Raw genomic sequence first — 20260 nt, forward strand, 5'->3', positions numbered from 1 at the left:
GACACAATCTTCCCAGCAAATTCACCCATATGTCAAACTGCGCAATACTCAGAGTAAGTGCAAAAACAGCACAATTAGAAAACTTCCAAGAGAGTCAAATGTGAGGCCATCTCTGCCACAGCTAAAGCCCAAATTTGATCATACAACAGGACAGTGATCCCAAGCACAGCAGCAAATCTACAGTCAGAAAAGAATCAAGGTGCTGCAACGACCCAGTCAAAGCCCAGACCTCAACCTGATTGAAAAGTGCCGATGGGACCTGAAGAGAGCGGAACATAAATGAATGTCCCCAAACTCAATAAACAATGAGCGTTTTAAAGAAGAGTGGGCCAGAAAAACTTTAATAGGTCTGTGAAACCTTCCTTTGTGACATGACTGTACAGCATCTTAGTGATGATAAAAGATAAAAAAAAAAAAAAAGGGTTGTCATTAGTGTATTGATGGAATTTCCAGCTTTATAAATGTATTTTTTGACTCTACTAGAGCAGTTTCCATGATTCAGAATTAAAAGAGTTATCTTATAGCCCTGAGCCTGGTTCTGCTAGAGGTGTCTTCCTGTTAAAAGGGAGTTTTTCCTTCCCACTGTTGCCAAAGTGCTTGTTCATAAGGGGTCGTCTGATTGTTGGGGTTTCTCTGTCTTTAACTTACAGAAAAAGTGCCTTGAGGCGACTCTTGTTGTGATTCAAATGCTATAGACGAAAACTGAACTGAATTGAATACTGGGTCTTGATTAAGGCCCCCAGTTTGTCCTCTATATAAAAACAAGCTTCTTTAGCTCCTCCCCCTCTTTAAGCCAAATGCCTTCTGATTAGCTGACCCTTGCAAACAGCAAGTGGGCGGGGCTTCTTCTCTTACAGTCACAGCATATTAGGAATATCCACTCTAGCTGACATCACGCAGATCAAAGAGCAGAAAAAAATGTCTTAAATGGAGCGTTCAGAGCCATGTTTTTGTTATTATGTTTTCACCCGTTCAAAAGAAAAATCTAAAACTATCTATAGTCAAAAATTCAGGTATTAACATAAAATTCTGTCTTGCTAATTCTGACGTCTGAGAACGATTTAATTTTCACAAGTATATTTACAGTGGTGGAAACAAGCTTTCTTAAGGAGCGGCCTATCACTTCCTCACACCCTGACCTCAGTATGTCATGCAGGATAAGCTTATTATAGGCATCCATCACCATTAGAGTAGATGAAAACTACAACAGGTCACCTTTAGTAAGAGAAAAATAATAAAATACTGAAACATTGGCTTTTTCTCGCTACACCGACGGCTAAAACGTGTAGCATGTGACGCCACCTTTTCTCAACTCAGTCTCACCCACTTTAAACCAATGAGACGAGAGAATACAGAAAAGAAACACAGAGAGAAGGATCTCCCTGAACTATATCTGAACTAACATGGCTTATAGTTTTATGTAAATACAGGACAGCATCGCTCAGAGTGATTCAGGAAACCGTGTCAGGGCTTTTAAGGCTCTCAGTGTGAAAAGGCTGGCAGCTGTGGGTGTTTATGATCAAGGCTACAAAAGTTTGAACGCAGAACAAGTGGATTAGATATGAATGTAGTCACATTTTTCTTTCTTTGTCTTTCGTGAAGTTCATAACGGGTAAGAAAAGCTTGCCGAAGCTACATATACTTGATTTCTTTGCACTTTTTAACCAATGATGTGAAGCAAAAGGCAGAGAGAAAGAAATACAGAAAAGAAAAGGGGCGATTTTGCCGCTATGTTCAGAAAAAGCAAAGAGTGAAATTGGCACCGCCACTGAGGTATAACGCACAGCTCCCAGTGGCAAGGTTTACATACCAGAAGCCACGAACCTGCCCTCGTCAACATTATTGCCACAGACAGATGGGGCGCACTAGGGGGAATATGGACCGGGCACGAAGAAAAGTCTCACTCCCTCCCACCACTGGGCCCCTCTCCTCTCTTTCTTCAGTTTAATAGCTGCAGACAAAACCCAGCTCAAGCCGCTTAAAGGCCAGAGCTCTCGGAAAGCCACTCAACAGTCATCAGCCGCCATCAAAGGGACTGTACAAAAGCTCGCAGCGCTGCACCTTCGCTGAAGGGGGGATTAGAGAGAAGGGAAGTACGTTTTGGTACCGAGTCCTTGCAGCTCGGCATATGTAATGAACAGGAACCTGCAGAGAAAGAGAGAAAAGTCTCCCATGACGGCTGAAAATAATGGAGCATCTGCTGATATTTTTGTGATCAAAGTAGATCGGCACAATACACTGTGAGGTAAAAAACGTCGGCACAAAGCAGCAGCGTTCCCATGGATATTTTTTGCCACTAAGGCATGTTAAGCACCGAACCTTAGAAGCCGCAGATAAGAAGTTTAGGGTCGACCTTGGCTTTCGGGGGTTGTTTGGGACAAAGCATCTTTATCCAGACAGCGTTTATGCTTCGGCTGCTGAAGAGACGCCGTGGGAGCAGATGGGAAGAGGACGCAACAGTAATGAGCCAAGTTTCCCCGCAAGCAACAAGCTCCACACTGGGACGAGCCTGCGGCGTTACCTGCCTCGGGGTATTTCCTGTTTGCTGTAGCCATGACAACGGGATAATCTGCCTTGTGTTCAGAGCTAACAGCCAATCCGGTGAAAGAGACTTCGCTGACTTCAAAAGTGGAGCAGCAGCTGGTGAAGCGCAAGAGGAACCATTTCAGATCTTAAGCTGTGAAACTGAAAAGAAAGCCGAGTTTTAGAGAGAGAGAGAAGACTTCGGCTCGTGTTAGTCAGCGGCGAGGTCAGCACGATCAGCTCTGACACAAGCATACAGTGAAAAACAGCCGCTCAGTATGAATAAACCTCGCCAGCTCCCATATAAAATTCTACAGGATGAAAAATAAAGCTGGCAGGATAATTCCCCCCCCTACTCCAAACTCTCCCTCTCTCACTGCTCCCCTTCCTCTTCTTTCCTTCTCTGCATCCAAGCTAAGTGTTAGCCCTGATCTTTCAACACCACTCCGCCCGTGCCGGACGGGACACGGAGACGACAGAACGAGGGCAGGACCGTTACGTGCAGGGCAGAGTTAAAAATCATGGATGAAGAGCAGAGCCACATCTTTAAAACTGGACGCACTCCTTCAGTGGTAGTTTGTACCTCCAATATGCAGAAATACAGCTCGAATTTCTAAGCCAGCTTCAATAAAAAGTATTATCTAATGTGAATACAGTGCAAAAAAAAGTATGATTTGTGAAAAGGCAATTGCCTGCTAAACCCTAATAACCGGTTGTTCCACCCTTGGCAGTGAGAACTGCAGTCAAGCATTTGTGATAACTGTTAATGAGTCTTTCACATCGCTGTGGAGGAATTTAGTTCCACTTGTCTTTGCAGTACTGTTTTAATTCAGCCACATTAGAAGCTTTTCCAGCACGAGCAGCCCGTTTAAAGTCGTGCCAAAGCATCTAAGTCAGATTTAAGGCTGTACTTTGACCAGGCCACTCCAAAACCTTCAGTTTGTTGAGCGATCAGAGGTGGACTTACTGGGGTGCTTTGAGTGCTCTTGAGCTTCGAGGCACAAACTGATGTTCAGATATTCTCCTTCAGGACTTCGGGCAGAGATACGAACTCATGGTTCCCTTAATATTGACAGCTCTTCCAGTAATTGAAGGAATTTTGATAGGCTGGCCACTTTTGGAAAGGTTTCTTGCTGTTCCAAATTACTCCATTTGTGTTTAATGGTTCTCACTGTGGTTCACTGGATGGTTTACATCCAGACTAATAGCTGCTTCACTTTGTCAGACAGGTTATATTTAAGTGATTTCTTGATTCAGCTGTGCTGGCAGTAATCAGGCCTGATAAACTGAAATCAGCCTTCCAAACAACTTGATCGTTCACAGTTAATCTATGATTTAATAATTACCTGTTCACATAGGTCCAGGTAGGGCTGCATAGCTTTTTTCCATTCATAAATTCAATCATCATTAGGAAACTGCATTGTGCTCAGGTAATCTTTGTCTAATATTAAAATTTCTTTGATGATCTAAAACATGTAAGCGTGACAAATATGCAAAAAACCAAGTCAAGTCCTGAACCAAATCAGGAAGCAGAAAATGCTTTTTTCATAGAACTGTATCTCTGAAAAACCAACACATTTGTTTAAACCTTAAAGCTGTTCTTAGGTCATTTCCAAGGCCTGAAAATAATTCAAACTTTAATCATAACCTAAGCTTTTAGTAATTATTTTTTTCATAGTTGAATGATAATAAAAAAGTTCAAGGAAATCCTCTTTTTCCCCACAGACAGTGAGTAGATATGTTTAATAATCACAATCTCAGTAATAACCAAAGTAAAAAACTGATAAATCTATTTAATATTTCGGTTCAGCTTGTATAAACTGAAGCAGAATATTGAAAATAAATAGAATAATAAGAATAATAGAATAAGAAATCAAAATGAAATACATTATAATCAGTTATTTTCACTCGGACGGTTAGGAGTTTGTGGTAAGTGACCTTCTGGGTTTTAAAAGATTGACAGGTTTTTATTTTTAGAAGAAAAAAAAATCAATGTTTAGCTCTGTGACTCGAGTGCAGTGGTGACACACGAGACGACGCACACTGGAGTTGATGTGCTGTACGGTTACATAAAAAGCAGCTAACACAGTTGTGTTACTTTGGGCCTTGTCATCCATAGAAACAGCTCCTCGGAGGTCAGGTGATTTACTGTTGTGGTGTGAGTGAAGATGAAGTCTGGGTCATATTTTACAAAAACTTGCACGTTCCTCTCGGAGGATTAAATCAGTGTTTTGGTGCCTTCAAATCCACATGGCTTACTGTGGCTCATGTCACTGTGACAGTTTCCAGGTGATGCAGGATAATCAAAATACGCCTTAAGAAAAACACAAGTTCAACACAGCCAGGCTTTCTTTGTGTTAGATGGCTAACAGTAGGACAGTATGACGGTGGTTAGCAACGTTCTCTGTTAAGCCAGGCTCTCTGTTTTTTGGGTGCTCGCATAAAAATGGAGCATTTCAGGCATTATCCATATCTTTCTGCCCCACAAAATGATCCCCGTGAGTGCCACCCCCTCCATTTAGAGGTCCTATCAGATGATGACGATAAAATGGTGAATATAACAGCATAAAACATGTAAAAGTTAAAAGCAAAACTGTTGCAAATAAGACATTAATGCTGCAGAAAATAATCTATCTGGCCATTTAGCCTACAGAACAATTAATATTTTAAATCTGAGTTAATTATTTTAAGGCTGCGTGCGCTCCCAACGCTGCTGTTTGTTTCTAACATGATGGCTGCACGTTAAAGCTTTGAAACTTTAAACTGGATACATTTAAACATTAAAGCTTACAGTTCCATAGCCTGATAGAGAAGACGGGGATATGATATGTTAGTTTGTCAGCAGATCAAAGGGAAATTATTTTATTGACTGAACAGTAGGGCTGCACGATTTTGCATAAAATGAGAATCACGATTTTTTTGGCTTAGAATTGAGATCACGATTCTCTCACGATTTTCTTTTCCAGTATAAATATTTATTGCACTTATTAACTGCACATCAACTTCGTAACAGTTGAGACTGAACATAAAAACAATAAATAAACATAAATACACTGGTTAAATGTCTCACATTTTGTCTTTGGCGCAAAATGTTGTACTGCTTGAAATTCCGTCTCCACCGTTGCTCGACACTGCGTGTATAGAGCAGGTAGCGCAACAATAGAAAAATAGTTGCGGGACGGCACTGTGTAGCGTTTGTCTAGGGTGTTGATCATTTTCCTAAATCCCTCGTTTTGCACAGTGTTGATGGGAGCCATATCTTTGGTCAGGTGATAAGTGATAGCCTCCGTAATTTCTTTGAGTTCGACGTGTATAGGGAAGCGCTGTATAAGGTTCCCATTATTGGTGTTTGGGTGGTTGACCGGAACGGATTTTCTCCTGTCACTTTCTCGTCATCCCTGATGTGCTCTCCGTTGTTTTTTCCCTGCTAATATTAGCATCACACAGCACAGCTTCTGTATCACGTGGTATAAGGCTCCGCCCTTGTCATTTGTTGAGCAGGAAGAGTGAGCGCTTGTTTTCATGCAGAGTACGTCCCGGATCAAAATGCGGTACAATCGTCGTCGTCGTCTTTTTTCTTTTTTTAAAAAAAATCGTTGTCATTTGGAAATGAGATCGCGCATAAGTATGAATCGAGATCGCGATTTTCTAACGATTAATCGTGCAGCCCTACTGAACAGGTATTCTTGGTGTGTGTTCTGTGTTGTAGCAGTTAAAAGGCTTGCGGATGTAAAACATATTTGCCCAGCAAATAAATTATATTGTGCTTCAAACATGCTGGAAATAAATGAATCGCTTCCAGATGATTTTACCTGAAACTTGAAACGTACCCTGAGGTTATGTGTTCATCATAAGTTACCATGGTGATTTTGCCAGGTAAAAAGAAAGCCGCTTTCATGTCATGAAAAACTTACTTTAAGCTCGACACAGCTGGCTAAACCATTAATCTGGCTTTATAGCATACCTCTCTGGACTATGAAGCCGAACTAGGAGCTTACTGGTAGCCTGGCTCAGGTGTTCTCTCCTCAATACAAACACAAAAAAGCAGTAATAATATAAATATGTACTTTTATATATATTCTTTCTTTAGCATTCTTTAGGTTTAGGTTTTTCCTCCATAAGCATTAAAATATGATACAAACAAAGAGAGCTTATTTGATTTTTACTTTGTGACCTTACATTACATGAACCTTGCACAAAATCTATGTTTGAATCATGTTTTTATATTTATTCTTCACTTTTTCTCAGGCTTTTAAAAAATAAACAAACTGTCGTATGCATGTCTACACATGAATTAAATGCAATTTCAATTGTAATCCATCAGAATCTCATGTCTTAGTGGCAGAGCTGTGACACTGATACATCTGTTAACCTTTTTTTTTTTTGCCTGTCCCATTTGGTTCTTTACCTATCAGAATTGTTGTCTGAAGACCAACAAGGATACCCAATGGATTTACTTTGCCAAATGGATCATCGTGGCATTGCTGTATTGGTCCATTTGATCGACCTTTGTTTTTATTATTTATTATATTTTATTTTCAGATGTCACAGACGGGACAGACATGAGTGAGGGGTAGGAAAGGGAGAAAGAAAGAGGAAGGAAAAGAAAAACAGAAGGGGAGAGGGACAGTGAGAAAGGGGGGAGAAAAAAAATCTTGTTAACTTAAATGAGCTTAATTTCATTAATTACAGCAGCTAAAAAAATGTTGCTCTCAGCTCATACTTTGTGATCTAAGTTTTTAAAATCAGCCACTCTGCTGCAGGCAGGCGTATCCATCACCGGTTTTTGCATGTGCTCATAGCTAGATCGGTAAACCTTGAGTTGACTCATCCAGCTGATAACCACCTTAGTCTGATTGATGTTGATGTCAGGATAAGTGAAGCCAGACAAGAAAAAAGACACCCTGGGTAAACTTGTATCCAGTTGCCTTTCCCCTCTCAGGCTGGTTTGAGCATAAACTTATAAAATATTTTTAAAAATCGCTTTAGTTTCACCAGCATCACAAATGTTCCTCACTGCAATTTCCAAAATACCAAAACTTGCACCATCAACCTATCAGCAAACTGGGAGGAAGCGATGGTCCATGCCAATGGCTATATAAAAGGTCAGTCACAGTCTGGATCTCCTCTCAGCAATCCTACTTTAAATGCAATTCCCGAACAGAGATACACAAGTTTCTCTGCGACTGGCATTGCCAATCACAGCTGTCATTGCGACATTACACCGCACTGTTACAGCTTTACGTTAGTAATTAAAATCAGCAGAAAGATGACCCCTTAAACCCAAATCAGTGTGATAAGACCTACTTAGAATGGAAGAAAGCATCTCTGAGAAAAATGTGTCTGCTTTAGTTTGAGCACCTGAAATGATATACCGTATTTCCCGGACTACAAAGCGCACCTGAATATTAGCCGCACAAGCTAAAATCAGGGGAAAATCCTGTTTTGTACATACATTAGCCGCACCTGACTAAAAGCCGCAGGTGTTTCAATGTTGACTTATCATATGTAAGAGAATATGCACAAAGGGAATTGTCAGGAAAGAGATGGCTGTTTGGAGACACACCCCTTTTATTAATATTTTGAAAAATAAGTTATGGGTACATATTTGCACATGTAGTACATAACAGTAACCTACAGCACACCAGAAAATAGATTCGGACTACCTTTTAGGCTCAGGTGCAGTGACACAGCTTTAACAAGAAGAAAAGTCAGTCATTCACCACCATCTTTCTCTTCTTTCTGCGCACTAAAACCACCAAAGTCCTCTCCTCCAGTGTCGGATACAAACAGGCTCAGGATGGCTTCGTCATCCACTCTCCGCTTCTCTCCTTCGTTGTCACTTTCAAAACCAAAGAAATCCTCATTGTCAGTGTCAGAGTCGAACACCCTCAGAAGGGCCGTGGCGGTGTCCTCCTCTCCATCATGCAGCAGTCCAGCCCTTCAAAATCCGTTGGTGATCGTGGATGCTTTCACACTTTTCCACGCTGTCAGATTCCACCGGTGGAGTTGGGCATAACTTGCTTTTCGCAAGTTTATCGCCGCTCATCATCCACGCCTCCCGCTGAACGCGTAGCGCTACTTTGAAGTTTGTTTTTCGCGCTACTTCGTACGGCACTACGTTGCCTGGCGGACGGACATGTGACTAACATACCACTCTTGAACCCCGATCCTTCCGCCAGGCAACGTAGTGCCGTACAACAGCGGAACAAACAAAACAAATCGTCTTACGATATGACAAAAATCATGCACAATCCATAGAAAAGCCGCACCTGACTAAAAGCCGCAGGGTTCAAAGCTTGTGCAAAAAGTAGCGGCTTATAGCCCGACAATTACGGTAATTTAGTGCTAATGACTTGAAGCTTGAACATGAAAAACATGAGCATCAGCAAGGATTTCGACTGAGAAAATATACAGTCGATGAAAAACGATGACACTTGATCCCAGATACTGATGAGACGCACAAGAGAACAGTTCACGCTCACTTTTGTCTGACAATAATCGCTACAAAGAATTCCAGTCTGGTTTCCACCAGCTTTACAACTACACCTTTAACAATTCTCCTCTTCTTTGATCCAAATTTACACTAAATTTCATAACATTCTCCTGCACATTGTCTCATTTACCATTAACCTCCTAAGACCCAAACTCTTCCACGGCATGCATTTTTAATTTCTCTTTGATATTTGGGCATATTGGGGCCCGATGAATGTAAAAACAAAGAATTACCAGATTTTTTTTTTTACGTTATTTTCGTTTTTAAGAAAAACAAGAGCCACATATGAGGATATTCGTTTAAAATTTTGATAGAATAGTAGCAGTATAATGTCCTCGTAAGTGGATATCAGGCCCTTGTAGAGCAGAATTGAGTATTTTAGTCTAAATCAGCGGTCCCCAACCTTTTTTGCGCCACGGACCGGTTTATGCTCAACAATATTTTCACGGACCGGCCTTTAAGGTGTCGCGGATAAATACAACAAAATAAAACTAGTACCAGTACCGAAAAAAAGAATATTTATTCATAACACACGTGAAAAGACCCAGGAAAACCGAGTTAACGATAAAAACGATAACAAAATAACGCTGAAAACCGATAAAAACCCTGAAAACCATACATTTCACACCTGAGCCTCAACTCTCGCAGCCAAACGACTCACAGACCGGTACCGGTCCGAGGCCCGGGGGTTGGGGACCGCTGGTCTAAATAACCCAAAATGTGATGTCCACATATACGGACGCCAGGTCCTAGGAGGTTAATACATTTATTTAACTGGTTTCCTCCCAACTGACCATCATCAGGTAACTATTATATACTGTAATATATATTGTAATTTAAATTGTAAATTGTATCGTAACTGTTTTGTTCATTTTATTGAGATTTTTGAGAATCTCGAGAAGGTGGTGTTCCCAAAAACACCTAAAAATAAATAACATGTATTATTATTATTGTCATCTTAACATTGTTGACTGACATCAGCTCATCAGCAAATATTATAACATTATGATGAAGATTGCCTTTTGCCTGGCACAAAATACCATCAGGGGCAAACCCAAACTGTGTTGATCTAATTATTTTTAATAGTGACATTTCTATTAAATTTTCACAAGCACTGCATGCCTGCTAGACACCAAACGAATCATCATTTATCTAAGTAAAAATGCCAAAATTCCCAAGGTTTAGCCTTCCAAATGCAAGTAAAATTATTCAATTATGCTAGTGACTGAATATGTTTGGCTTTGGTCAGATAACACCCTTTTGTTAGGAACATTGCTAGAGGCTGAAGTGCAGTTCTGCTATTTTCTAACTGTGGGAGTAGAAAAAGCATCAATTGATTGAGAAAATAATCAACAGACTAAATGATTACAAAGACAATAACAAGCTCAGTCTGTCTGCGTAAAACAAATACAAGTTTTTCTTATTTATTTTTATAAAATAATTGCTCATGCACCTTTTATAAGAATTAAAAGCTTTTGCAGCTTCATTGTGAAGATGCACACGTATTGCAGCTACTTTTAAACCAAACTCTACAACAAAGAGTGCTGCAGTATTGAGCGTTAACATCTAAATGGGTCAACCAAGCGCTCGGCGAACTGTAGCACCATTAGGACCAAGACAGTTTGTCTCACAGCCGAGTGCACAATCTCATTATCTGCATTATAAATGGGTTTAATATACAACCGAAAAAGTAATATACAACTGAAAAAACACAGTACGAAACCAAGCTATGGCTTTAGGTAAGATGACTATGATTAAATAACACTGTTATAATCTGTTGGTTGGTATGGAAGTGCAATGTGAAATCAGGTTACAAAGCGCTCTACTTAAAACGCAAAAATCTATAATCTGTGAAAATGACACAGTGGAGGTTTACAGGATTATTTGAAAATGGTGTTTATGGGTTCAGTGTTGTGGCTGCAGACATACGGCGTGTTTGTGTGTCTGCTACAGTGCAGTACTGCAGATATTATCACAGTACTAGTGGCAAAAAAGTGCTACATTTTTATCAAATCTATGCAAATATTAACACACATGATTTTATATGCTTAAGTTTGTTTTCTCAACTTAAAATTGACCTATTGAGCTCTTATTTTCCATCATTAATATATAGTTACGGTCACTTTGGTAGGTGCATCCGCTCAACTGCTCATTAATGCAAAAATCTAATCAACGCATTAAACATGTAGACACAGTCAAGATGACCTGCTGAAGATCAAAGAAAAGTGATGATCTCCAGGGTTTACAGAGAATGATCTGAAAAAGGGAAAATATCCAGCAGCTGTCTGGGAGATCAGAGATCAAAGGCGAATGACCATACTGGTTCAAGCTGATAGGAAGGGAACAGTAGCTCAGATAACCACTTGTTCCAATCGAGGTATGCAGAAGAGCATCTCTGAATGAACAACATGTAGAACCTTAAAGCAGATGGACTACAGCAGCAGAAGACCACACCAGGTAGGAACAGAAGGTGGCGTCACTGACATGAAGCATGGATCCATCCTGTTTTGTATCAGCAGTTCATGCTACTGGTGGTGTAACGGTGTGTGAGTTACTTCCCTGGCACACTTTGGGCCCCTTAGAACCAAATGACCATAATTTAACCACCATGTCCTGCCCGACTGTTGTTGCTGATCATGTCAGTCCCTTTATGACGACAGTGTACCCATTTTCCGATTGCTGCCTTCAGCTATGTCACACAGCTCAAAGACTCTCAAACTGTTTTTTTGATCATGACAACGAGTTCACTGTACGCAAATGACCTCGACAGTCAAGAGATCTCAATCCAATATTGCACCTTTGGGATGAAGTGGAACAGAAGATTCTAATTATGTATGTGCAGCTGACAAATCTACATCTATATGAACCAAAATCTCTGAGGAAAACTTTCAGCACGTTGTTGAATCTGTCCCTCGAAGCATTATGGCAGTTCTGAATGTAAAAGGGGTCCAATTGAGTATCAGCAAGGGGTACGTAATGAAATGCCAAGCAAGCATAAGTAAATGGCCGTGTTTTATATAATGAACGCAGCATGTGCACAAGTAATCACTCTGAACCCAAAGTCCTTTAAATCGATGTAAATGCTGTGTTTCAAGCAGAGCCGATATGCCTAACATGCACATCTAGCCTTCATTGCTATGGCTGTCTGCGAGGAGCAGCCAATCAGAGGAAAGCTTACTGAAATGAGAGGAAGTGAACAGCTTGTTTCAGACAAAGGATGCATTAAGGGGCTACACCAAGATCCTGTATGGGATTAATAGGGTTGTTTTGAACTATAAATCATGCAAAGCTATTATCGTAGAGTCAGAGAAGAAAAATATGGAGCTGAGGATGACACGACGCCTTTAAACTGCTGGAATACACAAAAGAGTTGTTTTCCAGAAGCAAAGATATTCAAATTGTTATCAGATAAAACCATTAAAAGAAGCAAATCTTCATATTTCATCTGAATCTTTGTTTTTTTGTTACATTTTTCTTTGAAAACCTGATCGAATAATCATTACAAAAGTACTATTGAATGAAATCAATCACATTTCTAGGTTTTAGTTTAAGCGGACTTGAGTCCAGGGCAACAAACACCCATTGAACCAGCACATTCCTCTCCAGCCCAAAAAAACAGAAAGAAAAAAAAAGGAAGTGCTCTATTGTTAATTTATCCCTACAAACAACACAAAACACAAAGCCAGGGAACATTTAATTGGGTGACCTACTATTTGGGAAACAAAGCCAAATGTGTGTGGCTTCCAGTCTGCCTAATCAATCTCACGGCTGGTGGAAAAACAGCGTGATAAATAAGATTGAGAAACTCTGGAGGTGAATCCACTCAGCGAAACATTGATTGACCTCGATGAGCGTCCCAAACTAAATTTCAAACATCGCTGAACAAAGTGACTGGGGTGTAAACGTGCGCGTGTCCGAGGTGGGGGTGGAGGAGAGGGGGAGTCCTCCCGTGCAACTTTCCTTAAAAAGCCACGTGAAGCATTCAGCAGACTGTAAAAGGAGCCGATCCTCTGATCCCCTATCAGACCTCAGAAGCTGTGACGGCACCTTGCATACTAATAGGACTGTTCTCCGTTCTTTATACTGAAGGGAATATCTGTGCCAGCAGCTGGGTCAGGGAAGACTGCAGTTTGAAACTGAGCTATTTTAGTCCGTTTTTTCATATACCGGGCGCTGACAAGGACCAGCCGTTTCGAGAGAGAGTAGCTCAAAAGCTTCCTATACCATCTCGAATAAGAACGAATGGGTAGGACATTCTTCCTCAGCCACATGGAAACCTAATGTATATGCCATATGGAAAAAGTCTGCTGGAAATATGAATGGGATCACTTCCAAGAGACTAAACCTATGGAAAATGAACACGCAGGCAGCCGCTTTCCTAAATAACAGCCGTTATGCAATATTCTTTGTTGTCTAATTGCACCCAAATGCCTGCGTCTGTGTGGTTTTTTTCATACAGAGCATCAAAATGAAGAGCATCTGATATCAGCAAGCAGCTGAGTCACCAAGTCCTTCATAACTCCAGAGAGTGTATGTGAAATCAGAGTGGAGCGGCATAAATCAACACATTTACAGCTATTATGCAAACCGCTTAAAACCAAGTTTTAAGGCTCTTCTGAGCTTTTTCGCTTTATTGCCTCCCAAAGCATCCAGTCGAAGGAAGAATGGCAAGGGCGATGATGTGATAGGGAAACTGATCAAATGGCTTAGTTTGCTTTTTCAATTAAGGGTTGCGAGACCCGAGAAACTGAAACGAAATGATACGCAAAAAGAGCAGCGTAGTAAACAGCCCATGTGCAATTCATAAGGTTGGAATTAAAATGTGGTGACTAGACAGTCAGCCCATTTTTAAAAGACATTTCACAGAAGGACAGAAGTTCAATTCATCTTCTACATTTCTCTGGTAAAAATAAAGCTACAGCTTAGCTTAGCATAAACAGGGAAACATTAGAAAATGGCTACCTAGGATCTATCCAAAGATAAATCCATTTAGTAGACTGATACACTGTGGTCATAAAGGGATGGACGTGGTCAGCAAAAACACTCAGTCGGTACTAAAAGGCCCAAAATGTGCTAAGAAAATATCCCCAACTCCAAAACACCACCGCCATCAACCCGAACCAGTGGTTCAAGGCGGGATGGATCCAGTCTTCCATGCTAATGAATCCAAATTGAGACCCTCCCATCCGAATATCACAGCTGGAATCAAAACTCATCAGACCAGTCAATATTTTCCCAGTTTTCTATTGTCTATTTTTGGAGAGCTCAATTTAAATTTTATTGTATTTATATAGCACCAAATCACAACAACAGCTGCCTCAAGGCGCTTTATATGTTAAGGTAAAGACACTACAATAATACAGAGGAAACCCCAGCAATCGCATGACTCTTTATGAGCAAGCGCTTTGGCGACAGCTGGGAAGAATAAACTCCCTTTTAACAGGACGAAGCCTCCAGCAGAACCAGGTTAAGGGAGGGGCAGCTGTGTGCCACGACCAGCTGTTCATAGCTAACAGTGGGGGGCACTCAGAGCGGTCTTCTGCTGCTATAGCCCATCTGCTTCAAGGTTCAGAGATGCTCTTCTGCCATAAACATAAACCACCTTTCTCCCTCATGCTCAGTGTGAACTTCCTCTTGACTGTGGCTGCCATGTGATTGGCTAATTAAATCTCTGCGTTAACAAGCAGCTCAACATGTTTATCCAAAGATTTTGCCAGTGACTGTATGCTTGGCTATTAATCCATAAAACTACAACTTCAGCCAAAACTGATGCCGCATTGCTGCTCGATATGTACTAGAGATGGACCGATCCGATATTACGTATCGGTATCGGTCCGATACTGACCTAAATTACTGGATCGGATATCGGAGAAAAATAAAAAATTTAATCCGATCCATTAAATATCACGAAAGCACCTCACAAAACTTGCAACACGCCGTAACTCACGTCAGAGCAGTATGCATCACGTGATAGAGCGGCTGTGGCATGCGGGACCTGTCGGTGGTCTGGATAGCATGTGGAGCTTCGCTAGCAACCCGGCATTTCATCTCCGACAAAGTTATCCCCGAGAGAAGTAAAGCAAGTGTGTAAGTCCATCTCTGAATGTTTGTAAAGCATTCCTGCGTTAAGCTTACCAAACATATATGGAGCGACTGCTTCTTCTGGCTGCTACTTCAATCATGAAACTGCTTAACGATCAGCTGATCGGCTTTTCTGTCGCGAGTCCTCTCTCTTGTTTGTTTTTGGTCCACTTTGCACCAGAAAGAGGAAACCAGCGGCTGAACAACAGCAGCACGTTTAAGCTTGATAAGCTGTTGTTAGAATTTATTTATTATTACTTTCTACTCGAGGATCTTTTTCTACGTAGCTGACGGCTGGTAACTGTGCAGGGGCGGATCTAGCAAAGTTTAGCCAGGGGGGCCGATAGGGCATGAACAGGGAAAAGGGGGCACAAAGACATACTTTTCTTTCTTATTCTCATTTAAAATGTCTAGCTTTTAATAAATAATTATCCGAATCTTACACCCAAAGTTTTAATTTGATGTAAAATGAATAGAAGTCCATTACTGTATATAGTGACTATTAAGTCTAATATATATATACCCTAGTAAGCTATAGTACTTTTTCCTTTGGGAAGGTACCATCTGTGCAGTCTGCAATTTTGTTGAAGAAAGATGTTGAATCTATTTAATATTTCTTGAAAAATAATTGATTTCTGTGCATTTTTTTTCACACTGCATCAAATTAAGGTTGATTACGTTGATTAAGCATCATGAGGTGGAGCGTGAGGGGTGGTTCCCTATTTTTTATTTATTTATTTTTGTTGTTGCTGGGAGTTGGAACCCTATTAGTTAGGTTGCTTAATATTTACGCTAAGTACTCTTTAAAATACCAGAATAGGGAGGATGGTGTAGGTTTAAGTTTATTAGATTGATCAGTATTGCTGAACTATGAAATTTTTTTTTTTGCATACAGGTATAACAGAATAGCTTTAGTGTAGTTGTTGTTTTAAACTTGAGTATGAACTTATACAAAATGCAGCAAGATATTTAAAAAAAAACAGTTTTGTTGATTAAAAAACACTATATCGGATTCATATCGGTATCGGCAGATATCCAAATTTATGATATCGGTATCGGTATCGGACATAAAAAAGTGGTATCGTGCCATCTCTAATACGTACTCAATTTTCTCTAAGCACATGCAAAAAGGACTACGCTGCTTCCTTTCACAATAAAAGTCTTGACAAATACACTGCATAACTGCTGCAGATAAAAGGGTTTGTAGAAGTGTTTCAAAGAAATTTATATTTAAATATATATTTAATTTAACTAGTTATTACATAGAAGATGAGCTTTTTTCTGTATAAAAAAGGCACATTGTTTTCTGGTTTTGGTTAATATATGGATCTAATTAAGCAAATAAAGAATTTCTATGAAGCTGGTTTTGTGCTCCATGAACAAGAATGTTGGCTTTAAAAAAAAACAAAACACAAAGTATGAAAAATTAATTACATCTGTGTAAGTATTCATCAAACTGTAAAAAAAACAAAACTAAATAAATAAAACATACTAACAGAGAAAAATCTACTTAAAAAGATACGCGAAAAAAGCAAAAATATGAAGTATAGAGTGTTACAGCATTGATATAGATGAGAACACAGACATCTGGCAACAGCAGGAGACTAATTTTAACCCAACACCTTCAAGAAAACCAGTCTTTCTAATGTGTTGCAATCTGCTGTGATGACAGGAAGTACATAAAGTTTTGCACATGTGTAAAACAAATCAGGTAGTGACAGACCTTTTAGAAGCAAGTCGCAGCCAGAAAAACATGCAAACTTTGGCCCCAAAATATGTTTTTCCAAGCGTTTTCCTCTTGGATGTTATACTTTGTGTACCCTGTCTCCTCCTTATATAATGTCTCTGGCTAAGATTAGCTTGAAGCCTGAGGGCAGGTGGAAACAGCAGCATGCACCTTGAAATCTGTACAGCTTAAAAAGAAAAAAATAACATGTATGTAAAATCTTTTTGGAATAGAATAAAGTGGCATTTACACCCATTTTTGCTCTCTCATTGATCCCTCCAATTAATCTACACTACCCACCACATTAACCTTTGTAACGTGTGCTACACTGACCACACCTACAGCCAATGTAGAATCACCAATTACCCCAGTATTTTCAAACTAATTCTGACAGGCCAGCTGCTACTGAGGCTAAAAATAACAGAGCATGCAACATTTTTATCAATTATTAAAATAAAGATCCCAGATAAATTTTAGTGATACAGAGGACAAACTCTTTCTTTATATAGGTTCACCCTGCAATATATATCACCTGGCCATCCACGTCTACCTGCAGTGCCTTGGGGGCCGCCCCACAGTTTGAGAACCACTGAGATAAACAAAGGCACAGCGAGAATGTGCAAACTTCTCAAAGAAAAGCGGTCAGAAGATTCAGGAACAGTTCGATATTTTAGGACATTTCCAGCATCCATATTAAGACAGGCCAACAGGCTTCCTGTTAAATGGGAGTTTTTCCTCCCCACAGTCGCCAAGTGCTTGCTCATAAAGAATCATCTGACAGTTTGGGTTTTTATCTTTACTTTGCAATATAAACCACCTTCAGGTAACTTGAATCACATTTAAGAGACAAACATGGGAGTGGTAACTGTCCTAAGCCAGATAGCATCAATTATTTCACTCTAAGCTGCATAGAGGTGAATGCCTTAACTATGTTGGCAGACTCTCCTCAAAAAATAGAGAATTTATTTTTCCTCCAGATGAAATGTTGCTGACTGCAGCTTTAATATAAAAATTAGATTTTCCTTGGGATCAGCAGAAGCAGATCTGGCTTCAGCAGCTGTACACCCCCAAATCCCCCCCTGCTCCTGAGTGCACCGCAGACTGCCAGAAGATTAACACAGTGAAACTGAAACTTTCTTCTTTCTCCCCCCTGCACCGGACACACTTAGAGAAGCAACAGCACATTATATTGTTGTTTCAAAACGGGGTGACGGGGGGGACGGAGGAGGGAGGGGTAATGGATTAAAGGCATGCGTAAAAAAGAAGAAGAAGGCGAGAGGATGGCAGGGGCTTCGCCGTGCATCCCATCTATTACTCCTCAAGTGTCTGTTTCTCACACCAGTCAAGGTTAACAAGCCGAGCTGCCTGGTGTCTGCGTGTGCTGCAAAAAAAACGAAAAAAAAAAAACAAGGGAGGGGGTGGGAGGTGGAGGTGGAGGAGGGTGAGGTGCTGCAACTACACACTGTGCCTTGTGATGATGCAGACAGGCTGAGAGAGAGCCTACAGTGCCCCCCTTAAATATTGCCAACCACATCACGCTACATTTGTACACCGAGGCTAAAATCACCACGAGGTGGAAATTGCAGTTTCCCCTGTTTTTTTCTCTTCTCTCTGTTTTTTGAGGCTCACAATAAATTGAAGCGAGACGAGGTAAAAAACTCCGGTGCGCACTAATCCGACTGCGCCTACAGGATGAAGCCTAAACGCATAAAGAGTAGTTTTAATGGTGGATGCGGCTGGCAGAGCAGCGGAGACTCACTGTGGGAATAAAACAAACCGCGCTAACGTATCGCGAGGTAGCATAAGCGTCATCCATACCTTTCTCTCCATCACTGTGCGCTTTTTTTCTCTTCCCTTTTTTCTTTTCTTTTCTCTTTTTTTAAGGGCTACTCAACAACGGCAACTGTAGGATGTGTTTCTGTGGAGCTGTCCGGTCCGGCGCGGCGTGGAGCTGCTTTTCTCCCCTCAACTTCCTCACGGGCTTTCACACAGCAGCAAGCGTCTCCCCCCTCGATCACTCCCCCATTACTGGACAGCTAGGCGACTTATTAGCGCTGGCCTGTGGGACGCCGAGCCGGGGATGGAGCCAGAGCCAGGATTGGTGAAGCCTTGTTCGGAAGGGAGCAGGAGCGCAGGCGCGGTCTCTGCTGGAGAGTCGATATAATGAAAAATTACCAGTGGCAGGGAGTGTCATCAAATTATCCTCATCTCTCGCTCTCTCTCTTTTTTCATTTTTTATTTTAAGGGAGGAAGGGAAGATTTTTATTTAACCCAAAGCGCACAGTGAAATGATTTCAGGTTATCCTGCTCCAAACACATGCTGTACATGTAAATGCAGTGCAGGAACAAAAGGGAGGGAGGCGGGATGAGGGGGGGGATAAACCCGGTGCACTACAGCAACAAAGGAGCAGCAGCACCACCAGCTCCCTAACCGAGAGATCTGTTCCACTTTCTAATGAGGAGCCGTCGATAAAGAGGCTGTTAAGTTGTGGCTAATTGCTGCTTTAATGGATAATTTACTAATGCTTCACGCGACAGTTACAAGTTATCACTTCACACATTTTTTTTAGTGCCAGAGTGAAGATTTATGAATGAAATGAGCCAGATTTATAACACGTGGTGGATATACTGTGGCAGCTCATTGTCCGGCTCTTACCTCTGACTTTTGAACTTGATTCTTTATAATATTGGACTTTCTGTGTAATTATTACCAAACGTTTTGTTCTACTAGCTTCATTTGAGCTGTAAAATATTCATGAAAAATGATTTAAACAAAACTAGAAATGCGTGCAAAAATCAGAATTGTGTCTGCAGATTGGGGACTGTCTGTGTAAATATGCACTCGTTTGCATAAAGTGGATAAAGCCAGCATAAATAATATAGTTTTATATTTAGCAGCAGTTCTGCCTGAGTCCTGGTTATTATGGAGCAGGGTAAAGAAAATCATCTGTGACCTGAATCCGCAGCCTCTCCCATAGCTACTGGTGTCAGTGGTTTTAACTATGTGGCCCAGCAGTCTGCTGGTGCCAGGTTTCTGGCACTGGTAATGGTCCTTTTAAGGCTAAGGATGCATGGAACCAGTTCTAGATTGAACACTGGCACTTATGTGGAAAAGGGGTATTTGCTGACATATTAGGAATATCTTTTTATCACTTCATGAATCACGAAATACAGACAACTGCCAGAAAAAGTCTATTCCTGCTGTGTTTCTACTCTGGAACTCAGGATGGGGAAAAAAAGAAAAGAAAAAAAAGAAACCTTCAGGATTGAAAGGAATCACTTTGGTCAACAACTGTTGTTTTTAAAAGTGCTATATAAATGAATAACCTTGAAACTTGAAAAAATAATTGAATAGTTTGGTGTATGCAGGTGCTGCTGAAGTGGACAAGTGAAAAATGTAAAGAGCAACATCATGAAACCAGACTCCACTTGTT

The 20260-nt window shown here is 40.7% G+C and overlaps 1 protein-coding gene across 1 annotated transcript in view; it reads right to left on the bottom strand.

Annotated features, from left to right (window-relative positions):
- Positions 1–19077, bottom strand: part of smarcd3b (SWI/SNF related BAF chromatin remodeling complex subunit D3b) — a 64126-nt gene extending 45049 nt beyond the window's left edge. The window contains exon 1 of the mRNA XM_085468151.1: positions 18645–19077. Within this exon, the coding sequence (XP_085324277.1) occupies positions 18645–18656 (12 nt within the window). The 5' untranslated portion in view covers positions 18657–19077. The remainder of the gene's footprint in view (positions 1–18644) is intronic.
- Between the last annotated feature and the right edge of the window lie 1183 nt (positions 19078–20260).

The sequence above is a fragment of the Copadichromis virginalis genome, linkage group LG9 (genome assembly GCF_057382275.1).
Source record: "Copadichromis virginalis isolate Kocher_CV1m ecotype Utaka linkage group LG9, C_Virginalis_male_GT1.1, whole genome shotgun sequence".
Taxonomy (NCBI): domain Eukaryota; kingdom Metazoa; phylum Chordata; class Actinopteri; order Cichliformes; family Cichlidae; genus Copadichromis; species Copadichromis virginalis.